The sequence below is a fragment of the Mytilus galloprovincialis genome, chromosome 6, assembly GCF_965363235.1.
Source record: "Mytilus galloprovincialis chromosome 6, xbMytGall1.hap1.1, whole genome shotgun sequence".
Lineage (NCBI taxonomy): Eukaryota > Metazoa > Mollusca > Bivalvia > Mytilida > Mytilidae > Mytilus > Mytilus galloprovincialis.
The window spans coordinates 54,434,006-54,457,819 of record NC_134843.1 but is presented as its reverse complement, the minus strand read 5'-3'; the positions used below and the strand labels follow the sequence as shown (position 1 = coordinate 54,457,819).

The window sequence follows — 23,814 nt, the reverse complement described above, 5'->3', positions numbered from 1 at the left end:
TGGTCTTGGAACATGGAACAGATAATTAAATTATTATCAAGATATTAAATGCTAGGATTCCGACATAATCCAATTCAGTCTATAACATAAATTCTGAAGCTGTTATCGCTAGTAAAGATGACTTTAAGAAAAGAGAATTATCTTTGAGTCTTTGATTATCTTCTATTTATCTTCTATTTATCTCCTTTCTTTTTGAAATACTTTTGTTATACATTTTATATGTGTTTACAGAGACGATTAAGTACCTTGTTGTGTCCAAAGTTCCAGAGATACTCATCCTGCAAATTGGAAGAACTGAAAATACAGAAGTAAGCTTATAGTTATGTAAGATGAATAAACACATTACGCATAATAAGTTCCAATTGTTGTTTGTTCATTTTCTGTCTACAATGGTTATGATATTAACTTTACATTTTAATATTAAATTTTAAAAACCTCATTTAAAGTTATGGTTAATACCAACAATATTTCTTACTTTGGGATACTGATCATGTTTCCTCCTAAAATAGATTGTCTTGACTAAAACTGATTGCTCTTTAAATTTTACTAGCTATACATTTCGGATTTCGTTTTGTCTAAGCTTAACATTTTAATAATCCAAGTGCATCATGTACATGTTCATCGTGTACATGTGCTACATGTTTGTAGATCTGATTTTTTGCTGATTAGTTGAATGAACAATAGGTTCGTCCGATATTTTGTTAATTATGCACTGTTCAAATGTTATGAAATCATTTTCTCTAATGTTTTGTAAATAAGTTGATTATTACAACATGTACAACTTTAACAAAACACCAATGACTTTAGTTTGTGAATATATGTTGGACAAATGTTTGAGCGATAACATTACAAAATGTATTTGGATATCTTTTCTAAATGTACCCGTTTAAATACATTTCCTTTTTACCTTTTTTTTATTTGACCGTCACTGGTGAGTCCACGCTACTGTCGTTCACATTTTTAATCCTGGTATCTATGATGTATGTATGTAGAGACAACAATTTTTCTGTAGTAATAAAGCTAAAAGAACCTTTTCGAAATTTTACATACAAAATAATATCCGTGCTATTGCTCGTCTTGTTTCAGACTTACAACAGTTTACGAAAAAGGAATATTTTGGTACGGTATCAGCATACATTGAAAATTGACGAAGTAGAATGGGTAAGGCATCAAAACGTATAAAGTTTACTTATTCATAAATGTCTTTTCATTTCATAACTAATGCAGAGGTATACACTTTCGTTAGTAAGGAAGTCAAATGTTGTGTTGGTAAAAGTGCTACCAAGAACAAACAACGAAAACATGAACGTACGAACGGACGCCTGATAATTCTACAATTCCCTCACTCTGTGATTCAGACTGTTATATATATAAAGCAAGTGAAAAAACAAACAGATTCCTTTATAAAATAAAATTAAAGCTGAGGAATGGGGACTCTTACTTAAAGGAGTAGGTCCGGTAAGGGCTGATTTTGGCCTCAAATTTCAGATTTATCTGACGAAAGATTTTGGACACTTTTTGAACACTTAAGTGTCTATTTCAGTTGATTCAATTAGTTTATGTGACAGATTTTAACTGATTCACTCATTACAAACGGCCCGATTCAAGCTTACAACAGTTTATCTTAACTGTGTAAAGATGTTAATATCAGTGAAAATACACCTACTTCGTGTAATTTTAGTACCTCCGAATATATTTATGGACCCATTTCCCATGTTATAACAGGAGATCTTAACATCGTCCAAGACCGAGAGTTAAAATCATTCCTCAGAAAAGGACCTAAATATCGTCCCCCGTCAATTATTAATTGGAATGAGTGTCGTAATATCATCCACGACTCACTCCATACTTACTGTATGAAATGGATAAAACGGGAAAAAGCTGACAAAAAATCTTTGGACTCTTTTTTTAATTCAGTAATGAAGATAGTTGATATACGTATTCAACATTTTAAAGAACATTTTACTATTAACAATAACCACAAAAAACCTATTTCTCGTATCAAACATAAACTAAAAGAACTAGCCAAGAAATTTGTTTTTGTCCCGGCCGATAAAGCTGCTAATAATATTATTATTGTTTGACGTAAATTTTACATTGAGGTTCTGAAAAAAGAAATCACCAATTCACCAACATTCCAACTGACTCCATTTTCAGAAAACGACATCTGTTACAAACATAAACTTTTAGCTACCGCTTTACAAGCAGAGCCAAATACAATGAAAGTCCCAACTATGTACTGGCTTCCGACACTACACAAAACACCTTACAAATATAGATTGATTTCGTCTTCAAGCCATTGTTCCACTACTAAATTGTCTATTCTTCTTACCAGCACACTTGGTACAATTAAAAACCTGATAATAAATTGTTCAAATAAGGCCTTCCAAAATAGTGGAATTAATTACTTTTGGAGTGTCAAGAACTCGTTGGAAGTACTTGATAAATTGCATGCTTATATTGGTGATTTTAAATCTGTTCAAAGTTTTGATTTTTCTACCCTGTATACCACATTGCCTCACATTCTCATTAAGAAAAAATTCACACACCTAATAAAATGGGCATTTAAAAAGTCAGAATGTGAATATATATGTTCAAACTCTTTTAGGTCATTTTTTTAGTAGCAATAAACAAAAAAACTATGTCAATTGGACATACTTTGATTCTATATATGCCCTTGAATTTTTACTAGATAACATTTTTGTTCGCTTTGGGGATTCCGTATATCGTCAGATTATCGGAATTCCAATTGGGACTAACTGTGCACCACCTTTTGCGGACCTGTTTTTGTATTGCTATGAGTTACAATTTATGACAAAAATAAGCAAAGACCCATCGAAACAACATCTAATAAACAAATTTAATAATACTTTTAGATATTTGGATGATATTTTGGCTCTCCATAATGACGACTTCAGTATGTATATTAAAGAAATTTATCCTGTTGAACTTACTTTAAATAAAGCTAATACTAACAATGACCACTGCCTTTTCCTCGATCTTGATATCTATATCACTAACGGAAAGTTTAATACTACAATTTATGATAAAAGAGATGATTTTTCATTTCCTATCGTTAATTATCCGTTTTTAGATGGTGACGTTCCCTTGTCACCATCTTACGGTGTTTATATATCTCAACTTGTACGATTCGCTCGTGTATGTAACAATGTTTTATATTTTAACGAGAGAAATTTATGTATTACTGAAAAATTATTACACCAGGGTTTTCGATATGACAAACTAGTCAAAACATTTACTAAATTTTATCATCGGTATAAGGACATCATTCGTAAATATAGCTCAACATGCAGACTTCTTATACGTTCAGGTATTTCACATCCAATTTTTTATGGAAATATTCTTTATAAAGCACAAAGGTGTCAGTATTCACCTCAAAAACTAACAAAACCTTTGAATAGACTTATTAAGGTAACACGATACCGAATGGCATATCTCCCGATTTCCAAACTTTTTGGCACACGTGTTCTTTGAATCGAGTTACATCGGAATATGTAATAAAAAATGGGGGTCCCCATTTTTGTTTTCTTTGTATTTTCATAGGAAAACGTAAATTTTGGAGAAAAATTTACCTAGGTATATAGGGGAAATGCCTTTTTGTCGGCTTACCTTTTTAGATTTTCCAATGGATGGCTATGTTCTTATATACGGAGAAAAACAAAAAACTAACATAATATCCAGAATTGCATACTGAATCCATACACGTATAGAAACTAATATGTCACCATCCTTGTTTTTGAGATAAATGGCTTCAAAGTTGATTTATACCCTTAGAATTGGACCGAAAACGTGTGACGTTATTGAATGCAGAATGTAACGTAACGGTATTACTACTCAGAGATATTGAAAACAAAATATGTGTCGGGATCTGAATGGTGTTTATTTTATTTTCATTTCCGCTGTCGGGTTTCGTAAATTTCCTAGTAATGCAATATGCAATTCTGCTGATATAATTTATTTCGTTCTGCACCTGGAAATTAATTGTTGGTTGCTTAACGTCCAGTGGCAAATATGTCATGCATGTTCAGGAATATTTATAGTTGAAAGTGGATACTTGGGACTGGCTTAAATCAGACACTAACGGGACATGATTTTTATTTTTTTTTTATTTTTGCCGAGTCAAGTTCATATGTATTTCTTAGCCTACGGTAACTTTCTCAGGCCTTATTCTGATGTTGCTGTCTGTCCTGTGTAGACTTGGTCTATGATATTACGACGCTAGCACTTTATTTTTAAAATGTTTCCGAAACTATATCGAATTTACTCTGTACAGACTGTTTACACTTGGAATACAGGAAATGTTATTCGGCAAAATTACCAATTAAACCACTTTTCTATATAGGAATATGACAGTTTTTGTCCATTCGTTTTTTATGCGTTTTGTTATTTGATTTTGCCATGTGATTATGGACTTTCCCAATTGATCTTCCTCTAAGTTCAGTATTTTTGTGATTTTACTTTTTTCTACATTCCATACTAACAAACTATTTTCTGTATGAGTTTCAAAGTCTGGTTGTATTGTGATTTTTTGCCTTATTCTATCCGTATTGAGGGGGAAGGATCTTTATCGGGACTCCGGGGTCAGGTGTTTTTAAACTCGGGATTTCGGGATTGACCCTTTTGGGATCTGGGAATTCGTTTTTTCGAATTTCGGGATGGCGGGATTTCAATATTTTAAATTCGGGACCTCGGGATTTCATGTTTTTAAGTCCGGGATTTCGGGATCAGGACCCCTCCTATTCAGTATTCTCATCCAGATAAATTTCCTTTTTCCATTTTGCCCGAGCGGTGTTTTTGACGACCATTTTAACACGAATTAATAGCTGTACAATTAAGTTTCTATAGACAAGATTTCTATTTTCAAAGCAAAATTGCATGGGGATACGGCGTTCATCATGAAAAAGTTTTTATTGCGAAAATAAACTGAGAGTAAAATAAAATGATAAAACTCGGACTATTTTCCATAAGAACATAATTATATAGATAAATCGTGCAGATGCTAAAATATTAAAGAAACAGAATATGAATTAAAAGTAAAGTAAAACATTGTTTAACAAATGTTTAAGGTTAACAATGAGCAGAATAATTACCGGAAAACGATAAAACAATCTATGTCGAAAAGTTAACTGTTACGTATTGCATCAAAACTCTCGGCACTCTGCATCTAGAACAAGTTACCGTTAAAAATGTAACATAGTTATGATTATCCAAAATATTTTTTCTTTATTATTATAATCACTTTGTGATTGCAGAATCTGCTGTATTGGCTTGTATATGTATGAACGTTATTCGATAACGTTAGGAACGATAACTCGTGGCGTAACGTCATTCGGTATCGTGTTACCTTAAGAAGGGATATAGTTACGATACTGTTGTCAGATCATTAAAGATTGCATATTTTGGCGTTAATATTGATTCACTTATAGGGTCTTTGCATCGGAACTAAACACATTTATTCAAAAACCAGTTGTTGGCATGACACGGGTTATGTTCTTCTCATATATGGTATGATGGTATGATACTAAAGCCCTAACGGGAAGGATTGTGCCTGATGTTCATATGATGAAATCATAATCTTTCAGTCAGATTAATTGAAGTCTGGAGCTGGCATGTCAGTTAACTGGTAGTAGTCTGTTGTTATTTATGTATTATTGTCATTTTGTTTATTTTCTTTGGTTACATCTTCTGACATCAGACTCGGACTTCTCTTGAACTGAATTTTAATGTGCGTATTGTTATGCGTTTACTTTTCTACATTGGCTAAAGGTATAGGGGGAGGGTTGAGATCTCAAAAACATGTTTAACCCCGCCGCATTTTTTGCGCCTGTCCCAAGTCAGGAGCCTCTGGCCTTTATTAGTCTTGTATTATTTTAATTTTAGTTTCTTGTGTACAATTTGGAAATTAGTATGGCGTTCATTATCACTGAACTAGTATATATTTGTTTAGGGGCCAGTTGAAGGACGCCTCCGAGTGCGGGAATTTCTCGCTACATTGAAGACCTGTAAGTGACCTTCTGCTGTTGTTTTTTTTCTATGGTCGGGTTGTTGTCTCTTTGGCACATTCCCCATTTCCATTCTCAATTTTATTAAATATAAAAAATCTATCAAATATGCCAGAAAATGCCACTTTTCAGATGGTTTTTGTTAAAAGGTTATCCTCAACCTTTATATATGTTATGTATTATCATCAAATACAACGAACATTTCAATATTAAGAATGTACACAAATGCGGCAACTTTCATTTAAGACGGAAACCGTCTAAAATTCAAATAAAATGCTAATATTGTGAAGATTTCAGTAATTTAGCATGACTTAATGACGCTAGTACCCAATACATGTGCATTGTATTGTCAAAAAAACAGCCCATATTTGTGTAGCATAATCATTCTACTTTCCAATAAATAACTAGAAGTTAACATTTTTAACAACTTTGTAAAACTGCTATATTTTGGGGCCAAAAAGGGGTCTTTCTTGACCTACTCCTTTGCTTGTATATTATTTAATGTAATCGGGTCGATTAGACTGATGGTGGATTTTTTATTTCCCCAGGCTATCACTAATACAGTAGTCAGCACTTCTTGGTTGACATGAATTGTCATTGACATGGTCATTATCATAAATTAACTGTTTTCAAAACTTAAAATCTTGGAAATAATTAGGCTTTTCTACCTCATGAATAGATTACCGTAGCTGTATTTGGCAAAAGTTTTTAGAATTTGTGGTCCTCGATGCTCTTCAACTTCGTACTTTGTTTGGACTTTTTAATCTCTTTTTGTTCGAGCATCACTACTGCGGCGCTTCCTCCATGGTTGTTAACGTGTGACGTCATAAATTTAAATTAGATGTTGAATTTCGTGAATAAAAACATTTAACAGTCTGTCTGCGCAGGTTAAAACAATAAAAGTAACAAAGGGTATCTTTCTACTTTTTTGTATATACATTTCTTTACAAAAAGTCGTCTAGAGTTTGTACAAGTATCTGTGGTCCTCTCGGTCTATTAACATTCAATGTTTAATTGACGATGATGTATGTTTAATTTTGCTTAGTAACTTAATTTCAAAAGTGTCAATCTTTGCTGCATATCAATCGTTCCTTTTGGAATTTATTTCCTGACTTTCTCTGATCTAGCTGTATATATACGAATAAATAGCATGTTTCGGAGAGGTAACAGACAGTAAAACAAAAAATTGAAGTTAAGACACTGGAAACTTATTCCCTTGTAAACATTTTATATCAATTTCACTCCAAGCATCTATAGCCTGCTGTACTCGTCGTTTACTTCTTATGAAGAAAATGATAACATTGAGTGAAATTTTGGTTTTTATTTCAATTCAATTCATTTCTATTCTAATTATTTATTACAACGTATTTCCATGAATCCATAATTGATGGCTTCCTTGCTGAAACGGGACAAGTTTTCAGTGCCTCTGGTCATTTTGTCATTAAATTTCCAACTGCTTCCACGGATATAGCTAAATCTATAGTGAAGAGCACATTATACAAATTCATGAATACTTCTCGTGTTTTGTTTTAGGAAGTTGATGGGAGCAAAAAGGCAGTACAACATTCTTACAAGTTATATGGCGTTGTTTTACATTCCGGCAATATTGATTGTGGGCATTATTATTGCTATGTCATGCATAGGATTACGTTAAAATGGTTTAAATGCAACGATTCACTGGTAACTCCCATAGAGGAAAAAAACGTTTTGAACAGTCCAAATGCATACTTGCTTTTTTACGAGAAAAACCCATGATAATGTCATGCAAATAAACATATCAAGATTGTCAGTGTGGTATCATGAAGCCATTTGCCGTCGCTTTGATTAAAAGTGTTCAATCAACAATAGTCATTTATTACTCCTGCCATTAAATAAAATGCCTTTTGTTTTCGTTTAAATGTAATCTTTTTATAAGAATTGTTTGAAAAGTATATGTATACGACTTATGCAAGCTATATGATTTTGTTATTAGAGTTTGTTTTACAGAGTAACCTGCCAACTAAGAATGAACCAATCTATATATTACAATTTTAGTTTTCTTGGTGCAATGCTTGACGCTTTTAAAACCCGGACTCTGTGTTTTGCTAAGATAAAATTTTATTACTCATAGATAAATAAATAATAAATTAATAAATCAATATATGAAAATGTTAAATACTGGCCAATGAAATGACAATCCGCCATCATTTAACGGTACATTACAATGATCAAAAGACATACCGTACAGAAAGCTTTCTAAGCCACCGAAAGGGCAAATGTAAAATGTTTAAAACTATAAAACAAAATAGTATACTGTAAGAGACATATTATTTGATTGCTGATAAACAAACAATGGAAAACTAAATGCTTATGCAAGACGAGAGCAAATTAACTTGATACGGAAATCAATCTTGTTTTGTGCTAAATCGATAGACTGAGTCGGATTTTTAACATACCAGTTCACACTGTAACAGTCCGCAAAAAGATATGTCATCCTTCACGCACACGTTTTTTTTATTCCGGGCCGAGCCGTTAGTGCTATAACTCCTGAAGGCCTCTGCTAAGCTAGTGGATAACGAGCATGCCAATTATTATGTCTTCCGTTAAACCCGATCGGGATTTGAACCTATAATCTGTCACACTCGATGCGAACACGTTACCTCGAAACCGAGACTGTTTGTGGTTTTTATAAGGTCTTTTATTAACAAAAATATTCAGTCACAATGCATTTTGAAAACAAATGCATAATAAGGAACTACTTCGAAACGAAATTATCTTTAATTATAATGCGCTTTTTGTATAAATATGTTTAAACTTATTTGACAATGACCGTATAAAATTTGTACATAAACATGATACTGTAAAAAGTAAAAACACAAAAATACTGATTTCTGAGGAAAATTCAAAAAGGAAAGTCCCAAATCAAATGGCAAAATCAATAGTTCAAACACATCAAACGAATGAATATCAACTGTCATATTCCTGACTTGGTACAGGCATTTTCTTATGTAGAAAATGGTGGATTGAACCTGGTTTTATAGCTAGCTAAACATCTCACTTGTATGACAGTCGCATCAAATTCCATCATTGTCAACGATGTGTGAAAAAAATAAACAGACACAATAAGTAAAAATGTCAAAAATATAGGGGTAGAACAGTCAACATTGTGTTATCATCTTAATCACTATGAAAAACAACAAATGTAACGAAGAAGCACAAAAAGGTATACATCAAATTTAACATCCCCATTTTGCTTATATTATACGATTTAATTCTCTAATTAGTGAGTATGTAAAATCTACCCATAAAGGATGGAAGGTTTTCAGTACTGGTGTAAAAGTGCGCGTTTGAAATTCCCACAGGTAGACATAAAATAATTTTGTCGTTCAAAGTATGACGACATACATAAATGCAGAGTCACGTAAAGTAGATATAACAAAAAAAAAAACAAAAAAAAAAAAAACAGACTTAACAGTAAAAGTAATAATAATAAATAAAATAATTTTGTGGTTCAAAGTATGACGGGATACATACGTACAGAGTCACGTCAAATGTATATCACAAAAACAGACTTAACAGAAAAAGTAGTATTAATAAATAAAATAGTTTTGTCATTCAAAGTATGACAGATACATAAGTAAAAGAAATTAATATTAATAAATAAAATAATTGTGTCGTTCAAAGTATGATGGTATACATAAGTACAGAGTCACGTCAAATGAATATCTCAAAAAACTGACTTAACAGTAAAAGTAATATTAATAAAGACAAATAAAAGAATACTATTACACGTTATTAAGATGATAACCAACGTAAGTACGCAAAATCTATACTTCAAGACCATCTTGTATTATTTGTGAAGTTGATACGGAATATTTATCAACAAGTTCTTGGTACGATGAACTTTTTTAGAAAAAGGACGAGACGTACGTTTACTTTTCTACATTGGCTAGAGGTATAGGGGGAGGGTTGAGATCTCACAAACATATATAACCCTGCCGCATTTTTGCGCCTGGAGCCTCTGGCCTTTGTTTGTCTTGTATTATTTTAATTTTAGTTTCTTGTGTACAATTTGGAAATTAGTATGGCGTTCATTATCACTGAACTAGCATATATTTGTTTAGGGGCCAGCTGAAGGACGCCTCCGGGTGCGGGAATTTCTCGCTACATTGAAGACCTATTGGTGACCTTCTGCTGTTGTTTGTTTTTTTTCTTTCTATGGTCGGGTTGTTGTCTCTTTGGCATATTCCCCATTTCCATTCTCAATTTTATATTTGACATATCCCTGGTTCATCAACTTTCTGCTCAGACACTGGTGACGTTTTACAAAGTCTGAGTAGGAGCTGCAAGCTCTTGAATACCGAATAAGTTGAGAAATGTATATTTCATATGCAGGTGAAGTTGGTAAATTGCTACTAAGGTGGGTGAAATTGATAATTTCAAAATTAAAATCGTCTCGTTTGTCATAGATTCTGGTACTGAGATGACTGTGTATGTCAAATTCGAGGTATAAGTCTAAAAATTAGGCGGAGAAAGCCGTGTCTGTTGTCTCTTTAATTTCTAGTTCTGGTGGTTATATTAATGGAACCCAATCAGAAAAGTTCGGATTGTTAATGGAAAGAACATTATCAATATATCTGAAAGTGAAATTAAATAGCCTGGCTTCTTTGATCTTCTTGTTTTTAACAAGTGTCTGAAGGAACTCCGATTCATATGAAAATAAGAAGAGGTCGGCAAGGAGAGGCACACAGTTCGTTTCCATAGGAATGCCGACAATTTGTTGAAACGGTCTACCTCCAAATTTAACAAATATGTTGTCAATAATAAAACTCCCGCATACTGATAATTTGTTCCTCTGTGTAGTATGTTTTACCCTTTTGTTCTCTATTAACAAAAGATGCCTTATGGTATCTCAAAGTGATAAATTTATAGCGTATGCTACCATTTTTATGATGAAAAGCATTGTGGATTATTTCTTTTAGACGGTTTTTCAAATTCACATGGGGAATGGTTGTATACAAGGTAGAAAAATCAAAAGTTTTGATATAACTAATTTCAGAAAAAGACCGAGATTTAAAATTATCCAGAAGTTCTTTAGAGATTTTAAGAATCCACATACGGTTAATACTACTACGCGAGTAAACAGTTTCACAGTATATCTGAAGACCCTCTTTCACTGCGGAAAGAATTTTAGTCAATCTAATGGACAATTCTTTAGTAGAACATGCAGATGAGCCGGCAATGTACCGTTGTTTGTACGGAATTTGGTGAAGTTTAGGTATCCAATACAAACAAGGTAAGTCCTCCGATTTGTTGTTCAATGCAATGTTCATTGGAGCCATGAAGGACATATGATTCGCCAAAATCTCATCCTTGTCAAATGATATGTTTTTGTATGTGGGATTATACCTGAGTGCTCATTTATTCCTAATTCCTTTACAAGACACTCGTAGTATTACGATTTACATATAAAGACAATATTATTTGAAGCGTTGTCCGCAGGAACAACAACATACTTATCTTCAAGAGATGATAGACATTTTACAGCCTCTTTGTCACTGAAAACGGATTTAGGTCGATCATTCACACAGTTTTTCAACTTATGAATGCGACGTTTTATCAGAGACCTGATTGTTTTGACCCGTTCTGACAAAGTGTCCAGTTGAACTTCTTCTTGTTTAGCCCATGCTCTGGCGTAGTCCTCAATGGAATCCATAATTATTTTGAAGTTATGGTTCCAATGGATGTGTTGGAGTTCTCTAAACTTAGGACCATGAGAAATCACCTTTCGGAGATTTTCATGTTGAATTATGTTTAGATCCCCAGTAATAACATGGCCAGAGGGTCTGTAATTGTAAGGCGATCGGGAACAGTCACATGTCAGAGTTTTGTTTTTAGATATTGTTCTAAATTAAGGTCCTGTAATGCTTGTTTATAGTTAAATATTTTGGGTGCGATGTTTTTGGTGTAGCTGTAGGATACAATAGGAACAGACTGATTTTGAAAATAAATAGGAATTTTAGATGTTACCTCCTTGTGATGTAGAACGTTGCTGCTGTTGATTGCATCAATTCCTCTATTGGTAAAGTCAAAAGGAAGGAATTTCCTCTTTTCCTCATGTAAAGGTTCCGATCTTACTGGTTTAAAGAGACGGAAAAGAGCTACATCACAAATTATACTGACAAGTCTGTATATTGGAGAAAATGTATTGGTGCCTCCTTTGTCAAGTGCATAATCTCTCAAACATTTTAGAAAATTAACAGGCAGTGAAAAAATAATAGTTCTAATGTAATGTAACCTTAACGGATGATGAAGATGAGAAAGAAGGTCATTAAAGCTTCCAGAGGGCGATCTAGATTTGGAAGACTTTTTTACATTAGGCCGATGGTAACGTTTTTGCCCATGGCTACGTTGGTTTCGTAAGGTAGTATTAAATAAACTCATTACATTAACATCACTGCAGGCTGAACTTGACAAATTTCCTACTCCTTTAACATTATCATTGCAACCATATGGCATTGCAGTACCTAGTTCCCTTATCCAGAAATTTTCTCTATCTTTTAGGAAAGGAGTACTAAGTACAGGGCTATTTGTGTGGTGATAAATTTTCTCTATGCTGCGTACTTTCATAGATAAAGAAGGATCATGGTCCGGTTGATTAAAATGGTTATAAAGAACCCTGAATTGCGGATCTTTATTATCAGACCGGTGTTGATTCATCCATTTACGTAAAGTTTGTCGAGTTTCACCAACATAAAGTAGTCCACACAAAGTACATTCGATTTCGTACACAACATTGTCCGTGGAACAGTCCAGAGGCTCGAAAGATTTAGTATAATACGTTTTTCCTGTTAAATTACTGGTGAAATCAGGAGTCGTGATTAACATATTACATGTCTTACACGTGCTCCTTTTTCCTTTTTTGTGTTTACAAGAAGAAATGATAGGTGTTGATTCACTTGTAGCAGGTGTATTCAAACAGTCGAAAATATTAACGTAACATGGCTTTAATTTCTGAAAAGTATCTGAATTTTTTAAGTAGTAATTACCTTCTGGTTAAACGTACGTCAAATCAGGGGTATCCCGGAGGATATTCCGTGGAACACACAAATCAAATGCTACAGTGTTCCGTGCAGCAAAAGAGGACCTTGGTAACCCGGGCGACGTCCCAGCCGGTTTGTTCTTTGTATTATTTGTATTCATCATGCATAAAGCTACCAAGTTAATGATGCCCTCGGGGAATAATCCACCAGCAGTAAAGTTTCTTCTAGGAAGAAACTTGACATCGACTTGGTTGTAGTAAAAAGTAAAAACACAAAAATACTGAACTCCGAGGAAAATTCAAAAAGGAAAGTCCCAAATCAATTGGCAAAATCAATAGTTCAAACACATCAGACGAATGGATAACAACTGTCATATTCCTGACTTGGTACAGGCATTTTCTTATGTAGAAAATGGTGGATTGAACCTGGTTTTAAAGCTAGCTTAACCTCTCACTTGTATGACAGTCGCATCAAATTCCATTACATTGTCAACGATGTGTGAACAAAATAAACAGACACAATAAGTAAAAATGTCAAAAATAGGGGTACAACAGTCAACATGAGGATTTGTTTTTAAAATATCACCAGACATTATTTATATATTGATTGAGTGTTCAAGATCATATTTTGGGATCCATTATTGAATAATTTAATTTTGGATGTAAAATGTCTTTTGATTGGCTGACAACGCAACGCGAGTTATTCAGTGTGAATCACTTTTCTTTTATTATTTCTTCAGACAACAATATTACAGTCATTCCTCAAATATTGTTGCTTTATTTTTAATTGTTATTTTACTTTTTTCCGCACCTTGTAGCTTTTTAACTCTTATCAAAATTAGCGCTTTCCAAATTTACATACGTTGTAATAATACTACATAATGTATCATTACATCAGACAATTTAGATGCTGACTGTATATGTCATATACTATATAGTGGGTATAGTCTTTTATATTTGTTTGATTTGACTTTGCACTAGCTTTCAGTAACTGCGAGTACCCGTTAAAATATATCGGTACTTTGTGGCTATTGTTTTAATGTTAGTTACGTTTGTGCTTCGAACCAATCATTTGAGTAGGTCAATTGCAATTGGATTTTACGGTTTGTTCTTATTTCGTACTGTAACACCACTATCCCAAAATAGTGGTGGAGGGTTCAGCCCCCACAAAAATGTAAGAGTTTTCTCTCAATTGATGTATGACTTTTGAACAGCAGTATACTCATGCTACTACTTTATTTAAACCACAACATTCTTTATGTGACTATCTCAAGTCAAGATCCTTGTCGTTGGTTCATGTCTTTTATATTTGTTTTTCGTATCTTTTTTTGTTATAAAGTAGGCAATTTTTTTTCTCGTTTGAATTTTTAAAATATTATTCATGTCGGGGCCTATAATATCCAACTAAAAAGTATGGGTTGTTCTCATTGTTAAAGTCGAACAGTGGTCTATAAATGCTTATATTCTTTTTAATTTGAACTTTGTTCGATATATTGTAACTGTCTCATTGGCAATCATATCACATTTTCCTATTTCTATATGAAAGACTCCCATAGAAAATGATATGGTCACTGTGTAATCAAAATATTCGTCTTGAAAATAACTTCCTTAATAGGTTGCCATTACCAAATACTGTTTTGTAGAGAAAATGTTGCAGGTGTTGGCTCTAGTCTTTGTCAATCTTTTCAATTGATATAATTACAAGATATGAATTATTTTTCAATACTGATGTTTGGGAGGAAGAATAAATTCCTTACAACTGTCCATTACGGAAGCCTAAATTACTAGAATCAAGTGATGGTAGGAAAAATGAGTGATTGGAGGAACATTGAGTGACTCATTCTATGTTTTTTGTTCATTTGTGCCCCCTGTAAATATCTGAACTAAACATTCGGTTTGTGGTTCTAAAGGGTTGTGCGAGTCTCATACTTAGTATTTCCTTACACGACTGTATTCCGTCATTATGAAGTATGTTGGTATACAACACGGTGATATCTAAAGTGACAAAGAGAGTTTCCGGAGGAAGAGGGTTGGTTCATGGATTCTATTTTACGAAGGTTATCCGTGGTGTCTTGAATGTGAGAAGGAATATTTTCTACATGAGATCTTAAATGAAAGTCAACGAATTCCGCGATTTTCTCATTCAGGTCGGGAACATATATTTAAAATTATATATAAACAAGTCTTATATAAGCTTTATATAAGCTTTGGATTTCAAATATTTTGATCACGAGCATCACTGAAGAGACATGTATTGTCGAAATGCGCATCTGGTGCAAGAAAATTGGTACCGTTAATTTTATTACTACCACTGGGTCGATGCCTCTGCTGGTGGACTATTAGTCCCCGAGGGTATCACCAGCCCAGTAGCCAGTACTTCGGTACTGGCATGAAAATACGGATTTTTTTTGTGTTATTAAAATTTGCTGTTACAAACTATTAGAAATTATTATAAATTAAGGAATGTATCTCCCTCATGCAAAGCTCTGATTCCTTTCAAGGATTTGGCTATACTTTTTGGACCTTTTGGATTATAGCTCTTCATCTTTTATATAAGCTTTGGATTTCACATATTTTGATCACGAGCATCACTGAAGAGACATGTATTGTCGAAATGCGCATCTGGTGCAAGAAAATTGGTACCGGTAATTTTATTACTACCACTGGGTCGATGCCTCTGCTGGTGGACTATTAGTACCCGAGGGTATCACCAGCCCAGTAGCCAGTACTTCGGTACTGGCATGAAAATACGGATTTTTTTGTGTTATTAAAATTTGCTGTTACAAACTATTAGAAATTATTATAAATTAAGGAATGTATCTCCCTCATGCAAAGCTCTGATTCCTGTCAAGGATTTGGCTATACTTTTTGGACCTTTTGGATTATAGCTCTTCATCTTTTATATAAGCTTTGGATTTCAAATATTTTGATCACGAGCATCACATGCATCACTGAAGAGACATGTATTGTCGAAATGCGCATCTGGTGCAAGAAAATTGGTACCGTTAATTTTATTGAAAACAACGTTCAAACCTATAATTGCATTGAGTAAAAACAGCAACCTTTATACGTGTGCATGCAAAACATATTACTTTGTAGAGGGGTCTAAATACAGCACGAACATCATTTTCCAAAAAACACAAAAAGTGAAAAAAGTTGTCTTAACAAAACGCATTTGACCAGCAGATCGAACAACGGATGTTCCTGAAAACTGCTGACTACCATGACGACTGCCAGATAAACGGTTCGCTGGATGTAAGAAAATGGATTTCAATTATTAATTTAATATCAAACAGAAAACAATTAACTTGAAAAAAGAGGATATACCGCAAACATGAGGTGCAAAAATTGGTACACTATAACCGGATTTCGATAAATAGTGTCTTTTCAGTGATGTAATGAAACGGTACCCTGAAAATCATAAAATTTACCTTGATTAAGGAGAAAATCATGAATTTTGAACAGCCAAATGGGATCCATGATGAACGGACTTTCAAAACACGAAGGCGAAAAAGTGTTTATCTATGATTGCATTGGATAAAATCCTCAAAGCAAATTTCTTCGTATATTATATGTTTTTATTTTGGTTTGAACGTTCATAAGACGTTTCAGATGCATCAAAGGAGAAAGTCAGGTAAGAGCCCTTTTGGACCTAAAATATAGCAGTTTTACAAAATTGTTGAAATATACACTCTTAGCTATTTATTGGAAAGTCGAATACTTCTGCTGTTTTTGACAATACAATGCACATATATCGGGTGTACCAGCATCATTAAGTTATTCTAAATTACTGAAATCTTCACAATTTTAGCACAATTCTATACGGTTTCCATCTTAAATCGAAGTGGCCACATTTGTGTTCATTCTTAATATGTAAATGTTTGTTGTATTTGATGATAATACATAATACATATAAAGGCACTTTCATTTTTTTACGGAAATAATCTGAAAAGGAACATATAATGGCATATTTGAAAGATTTTACATGTTTAAGCTTGAAATTGAACGTCTTTAATGACTTGATAAGTTCAAATCGAAGTAAGCATTTATGTGCTTAAAAAGTGTTCAAAATCTTTCATCAGCAGACCTGCAATTTGAGGTCAAAAGCGGCTCTTACTGGACTTACTTACTGGACAATATAAATTGTGTGTGTGTTTTTTTTACTGATATGATCTACTAAAAGATAGAAGCAACTATTATGTATTCACATATATTTGTTCTATAATGTAAGTTTGATATAAACGTATGATACCGAGCCTGACACGTGTTTATCAAATAACATTCTACGGGTAAAATCAAGGGCAAGCGCTTATATCTTTATCTTTTTGTCTACCTGGGTATGAAATGCTTTTAATAAAATCAAACAGAAAGTATAATCAATCTACAATTAGTGCAAATGTCTTAACAATCAAATAAAAAAAGTAAATAAGATACCAACAATTTTTTTTTATATGGAATAATCACACTTTTGATGTTTTTGTATACATCAACAATTGATCTTAATTTGATAAGGTCAACGCATGTCATCCTGAAGTCGGCGTTTACTTATACTTTGTGTCCAAGCAACGCTGATTTTCATATTGAAACATTTGTTTAGGAAATTCAGGTAATGTATTTTTTCATGTGTATTTTTAACTATATGGTATAACAGTGTCCCATAGTTGTTCAAATTCACGTATTGTGGTCTCTGGTGAAAATGTTATCAAGAAAAACCAATCTACATCTCCTTTTTTTCAAGTACAAATTAAATCAGATGATATGATACAGATTTTTAGTTTCGAATCAATATTTATTTATTGTCATGTAATCTAAAGTTACATGTATTTTATCAAATACTTATGTACCTTTATGGCACAAAGCTTAAGTATTCATATATCTCTCTTTACAAAACACGTTTAGACGCATCGAAAGAAGAATGTGTTATTTTTATTCATTATCTGATACTTATTTATTATCAGCATTCACATGATTCAGTGTTAATCTATGTTGTTCGAGTTACACTATCGTCAAAATACACTTGTTTTAGCAAACATTAACTTTTAACTGATATTTTTACTATTGACGCAAGATTAATAGAATGTCGTCAAATAGTATTGTAATTCTTATTCGGTATTCATCGAAGGCTTCCACCTCACAGGTTACAGTAGATAAGGTAGTTATAAAATTATTAATTCTACGAATAAGTTTTATTATTATATTTTGTAGATAGATAAAAATGTGACAATCACAAAATTAGAATGCTTTGAGGAACAATATTGATACTGTTTTACAGATTAACCCAAAAATAATTGGTAAAAAATCAAATGGGATCAAATTGTTTTTTATTCAAAATTGTCACAACCCTTTCTCGGTTATTTTTTATTACGTACTTTTGACAACAGTAATGTTTTTCTTGACGTTAGTGAACTTATATCTCTGTGTGTTTTTTAATAATCTGACGTCAAAACAAGTCTGTTATAACAATTGGACAGTAACAACATACCTAATGATCTTCATTTCCGTCCGAGATTTTAATTAAGAAAATTGTTGGAAATTAACACATGGCCTCGGTCGTGATATTTCAATTTTATGCTGAGCGTTAGCGAGGGATAAAATTAACGAATATCACGTCCCAGGCTATGTGTAAATTGACAACAAATCTATGGCTTCTATGAATTATTTCGATTCTAATATGAAAAATACAGTCATTTAAAAACTGAAGCGAGGGTTTTGTATGCCGTATGTGTGGCTGTTCGTTTTTACTCCTTGTTTTATAAAGCTAAAACATTCTAATAAATATGTATCTTGCGTGGATCATTTAGTAAATAACCTCTAGAAAAATTGTATAATGCTTTTAATTCTCCAACCAACATTTCCCATTTTTAATGTACATGTTTTTCTCGTAAGCTACCGCCAAATCCAAAGTTGACATTTCGTACCTAAGGAACCGCCATGTCGACTTACTGAAATCAGTAAATATGCGAATAATGCAATACCAAAGGAAATAAAACAACACCTACCTCAAAAATCCATTTAATGTAATATTACATGTATATGAATTTCGGTGGTTAACGTAACGGAAAAACTTCAGTTTTAGCGTTTTCATTTTTATGATGTCATGTTTTGAAATGACTTAAATGCGCCAACAGCATTAATGGACTTTCGAGGAATTTTATTTTATTTTAATTTTGAAGATTTCTCACACTCTTTTGAATTAATTATTTTTGTTATGAATCCGAATTCTGTATTTATTCTCAATTGCAATTTAAAAATAAATATAACGGCATACCATTTGCAAATAAGTTCCGATACATGTGGATTTACGTGGGAGGTATATTGTAACATACTCTAGTATGTATATCTCTGAGTCTGTGCTAAGTATAGATATATCGAGAATTTTATCACGGTATTCTTTACAAAGCGAAAGAAGCACGTCATATTAGAATATGAAAATATTGTACAGTTAAAACCACTGCAGAGAATGCATGTTATAAACTGAAAAATGCACACTAAACTGTAAGACAAAAGAATCAATTTTTCGTTCCCTATTGTTAATTTCCCTTTTGGATAATGATGTTCCTTTGGCACCTTCTAACGGTGTTTATATTTCACAAGTCGTTCGCTACGCGTCTATTGTGACGTTTTTGATTTTAACGAACGTTATCAGTGTATTAATCCATGGATTTCATTACCACAGATTACTGAAAACCTTTATTAAATTTTTCCATAGATATAAAAATTTGGTTTTGATTTTGGTTGTGCCTGTAGAAAACTTATTTCAAACGGGATAGCACATCCTCATTTTTTGTGGAAATGGTGTTTACCGTGTCCGGAAAATTAGAAACGATCCTTGTAAACTTATCGATCATTAAATAAACTTATTCTAAAAGTTTACCAATTCAACACTGTAAATAGATCATTGTAAATTGTTTTGATTGGTATTAATATTGATTTTGTTATCAGTAAATTTAAAGCAAACTTATAATTATTGTAATATACATAGACACATTCATGGATCTACAATCTGTCCATACCTGTATCTTGGTATTGAACAAGGTCATGATTTTCTCTGACTGTTAATAACATCTTTACCCAATATGTGTACTAATTGATAATTTTGTCCTAGATGCATGATTTGTTTATTAGTTGTTAGTTAAATTGAACTAGCTGTAAGTAACTGCGAGTAATCTCAGATCTATATGTAGTGCCCTTTTGTTGTTGGGATGTACAAGTACCCGGCTACGTTCACATGTATTTGTAGTATTTGTATTGTTATCCATCAGATGAGTTTTCAACTGATTGTTATATAGTGTGTCTTATGTTGTACTGTTACACCACTGTCCCATGTAAGGGCAGTGTTGGGATCCCGCTAACTTGTTTAAACCCGCCACATTCTGTATGTATGTGCCTGTCCGAAGTCAAGAGCCTGTAATTTAGTGATTGTCTTTTGTTTTGTGTTACATATTTGTTTTTTGTTTATTTTTTTGTACATAAATTAGGCCGTTTGAATTGTTTTACATTATCATTTCCAATTGTATTTTTGTCCATCTGATGAGTTAAGCCTCTTTCGACTGATTTATATACTTCGTTCTTATGCTGTACTGTTATACCACTGTCCCAGGTTAGAGGAGGGTTGAGATCCCACTAACATGTTAAACCCCGCCACATTATGTATGTATGTGGCTGTCCCAAGTCAGGAGCCTTTAATGTATTACATATTTGTTTTTCGTTCATTTTTTGTACATAAATAAGGCCCTTAGTTTTTTAAACGGGGGCCTTTTATAGCTGACTATGCGGTATGGACTTTGCTCATTGCTGAAGGCTGTACGGTGACCTATAGCTGTTAGCTGTTAATGTCTGTGTCATTTTGGTCTCTTGTGATGAGTTGTCTCATTGGTAATCATACCACATCTTTTTTCTTTTTTATTTGTTAAGGAAGTTCTAGTAAAAATAGTGAAATGAGTATTTCTGGAATAATGGTCCTTTGTCAACATCAACCTTAGTATCGCAACTCCTCTGACTTTTTAGTAATACTAGTAATACTAGTACACATGAAGCTTAAGGTGGTACAGGGTAAGATCATCAGATGTGCATCTGGATACATTTGAGATGTTCTGATTTGTTAAGGGCAAGTCTTTTTTTTAGTACCTTGATTTTAGACAAATACATGCTTCATTCAAAAGATTCTCTTTTAATAACAAAACGCAGGCATTGTCAGATTAAGAGAAGTAAGTGGTAAAAATTCAAATTGTTAGAAAAGCAATTGACTTGTGAAAATAATCATTGCGCTGGTTTTGGAAGTTGTTCGTTAGAATAGACAAAAAAGAACTTTTTTTGTAATAATTTGATAATAACCTTAAAAATTTGTAAAATTAATTACTGTTTAAGTGAAGACTTGCGACATTTTCTGTTTCAGTGATAGCTAGCTTTATAAATAAAACAACCGTTATAAGGTCCCTAAATATGACAGTCAGAATTTTGATTCTTCAAATTTATTTAAATATACATACTGAATATACTTCTTTGAGAACTACTTATGTGTCTGACGGAGACAAAACGCGCATCAATTCATAAGACTGGAATCTTTGATTAGGTTTTACAACCACTGTGTTCATGAAACTGCTGGTGAACGCTTTATACCTGAAAGTATCACTAGCACAATGTTCAGCAATTAGGTGTTGACGAGAAATATTCTTGATGTGTTATTGTTTTAAGTTTAATGTGTATATAAGATGTTAAATTACTCGAAAAACTAAGGTTTATCTAATCCAGGCATAGATTGCCTCAGTTGCATCTTGCATAGCCTTTTTTCGGTTTTAAATGATCTTTATCTTTGAATTTGGTTCGATGTTCAAACTAGTTTGATCCGAGCCTCACTTGTTTGTACTAAGCAGACGATCGCGCGTCTGGTGAACCAAACTGTAGAATTTTTTTTCTAAATGACGCGTACATTTTTCTAAAAAATGAATCCAATTCACTGTTTTCAAGTTGATTTCATTTTCGTTCAAAACGAATATGACTCTCACATTAACCGTACCTCATATTACACAATTGTATATAATGGTGTTTTCTTACAAACATAGTTACACGAAGTTCAACTTGGTATTGTCTGATCCTTGTAAGTCTATTGTTGCTTTTTTTTCAGGCTGACACTCTAGACCAACTATTCGAAAGATTATCTGAGACCCTGAATATTGAAACAGAATATATTACATTCACCTATAATGGAAAGCAATTTCGTTATGACTCGTCTGAAAAAAGTAAACGGTTAACTGATATCGGATTAATTGACCGATCAACTATATTTGTTGTTTCAAGAGTGAAAGGTGGCTACAGAATGTGAACCTCTAGACATATATTTTATGATTCAATAATAACAGTATACGAGATAATAGATCCTCATTTTTAACAGAAATGTTTTACCGTGCCAAGTAAATTTAGAAACGATCCTGGTAAACTTATCGATCCTTTAAATCAACTTATTCTAAAAGGTTACAATTCAACACTGTAATTAGATCATTGAATATTGTTTTCATTGGTATTTATATTGATTTTGTTATCAGTAAATTAAAAGCAAACTAAATATCATTGTTAATTACATATACACATACGTGGATCTACAATTTGTCGATGCCTGTTTTTTGGCATTTCACAATGTATGTTTTTCTCTGACTGTTTGTGACGTCTTTACACTAAATCTATTGGATGTTGGATGTGTACTGATTGATAATTTAGTCTAAGTTGCATGATTGTTTTTATTTGTTGTTAGTGGCTTTGAACTAGCTCTCAGTAACTGCAAGTAATCTCAGATAGGTAATTAGTGTATTTTTTTGTTGTTAGTATATACAAATACCCGGCTACGTTCAGTCTGTGTTTTTGTTAGATGTATTTCTATTTGTATCTATCTGATGAGTTAAGCCTTTTTCAACAGATTTTTATAGTTCGTTATTATGTTGTACTGTTACACCACTGTTTCGGTTAGGGGAGGATTTGGATCACGCTAACATATTTAACCCCGCAACATTCTGTATGTACGTGCGTGTCCTAATTCAGGAGCCTGTAATTCAGTGGTTGTTGGTGTTTTTGTGTTACATATTTGTTTTTCGTTTATTTTTTGTACATACATTTGGCCGTTAGTTTTCTCGTTTGAATTGCCTGTTATAACTGACTGTGCGGTATGGGCTTTGATTATTGTTGCAGAAAGTACGATGACACATAATTGTTTATGTCTGTGTTATTTGGTCTCTTGTGGAGAGTTGTCTCATTGGCAATCATAGCACATTTTCCATATGTTTTACAAATTTAATTGATGATTTTACGAAAATCTTTCAATTTTCAATTTACCAAAGTGCTATAAAATAAATAAACATTATTTAATTACAGTTTACTTACATGTCCACATCATTTGGACTACGAGGTATAGTAATGTTGTATCATTGCAATCTTGCTACATCTATTTATGTTTATATAACACAATGAAGCATTCGGGCTCTTGTCAAACGTTCATGTTCTTATCTTAGTATTGATGCATACGGTCTGATGACAACAACAGAGGAATTATAACTTAAACATGCTTATAAATTAAACAAACAAATGATAAAGCATGTCCATTCTCGTTTTCAGGAAATAAAATATTTTCTGTATCATGTCGGACGATCTAAAATAGGTAAAAGTGAAATTGAAAATGCTTTTATTATTGAAAAAGCTCACCAATTATACCTTCTGAAGAATTAACACTGTTTTGAATAACTTGTATATAACTTATATACGGTCTTCTTACATTTTCGTGCC

At 32.8% G+C, this 23,814-nt stretch overlaps 1 protein-coding gene across 2 annotated transcripts in view; it reads left to right on the top strand.

The window, feature by feature from the left end:
* LOC143078200 (ubiquitin carboxyl-terminal hydrolase 2-like) overlaps positions 1-22,611 on the top strand; it is a 29,518-nt gene extending 6,907 nt beyond the window's left edge. Inside the window, exons 4-6 of one of the 2 annotated variants that reach the window (XM_076253135.1) lie at positions 232-308; positions 1,087-1,161; positions 22,169-22,611. In XM_076253135.1, coding sequence (XP_076109250.1) covers positions 232-308; positions 1,087-1,161; positions 22,169-22,366 — 350 coding nt within the window. In that variant the 3' untranslated portion in view covers positions 22,367-22,611. Of the gene's footprint in view, positions 1-231; positions 309-1,086; positions 1,162-7,556; positions 7,869-22,168 lie in introns of those variants that run through there. The other variant, XM_076253134.1, reaches the window with a different exon arrangement.
* Positions 22,612-23,814: the final 1,203 nt, after the last annotated feature.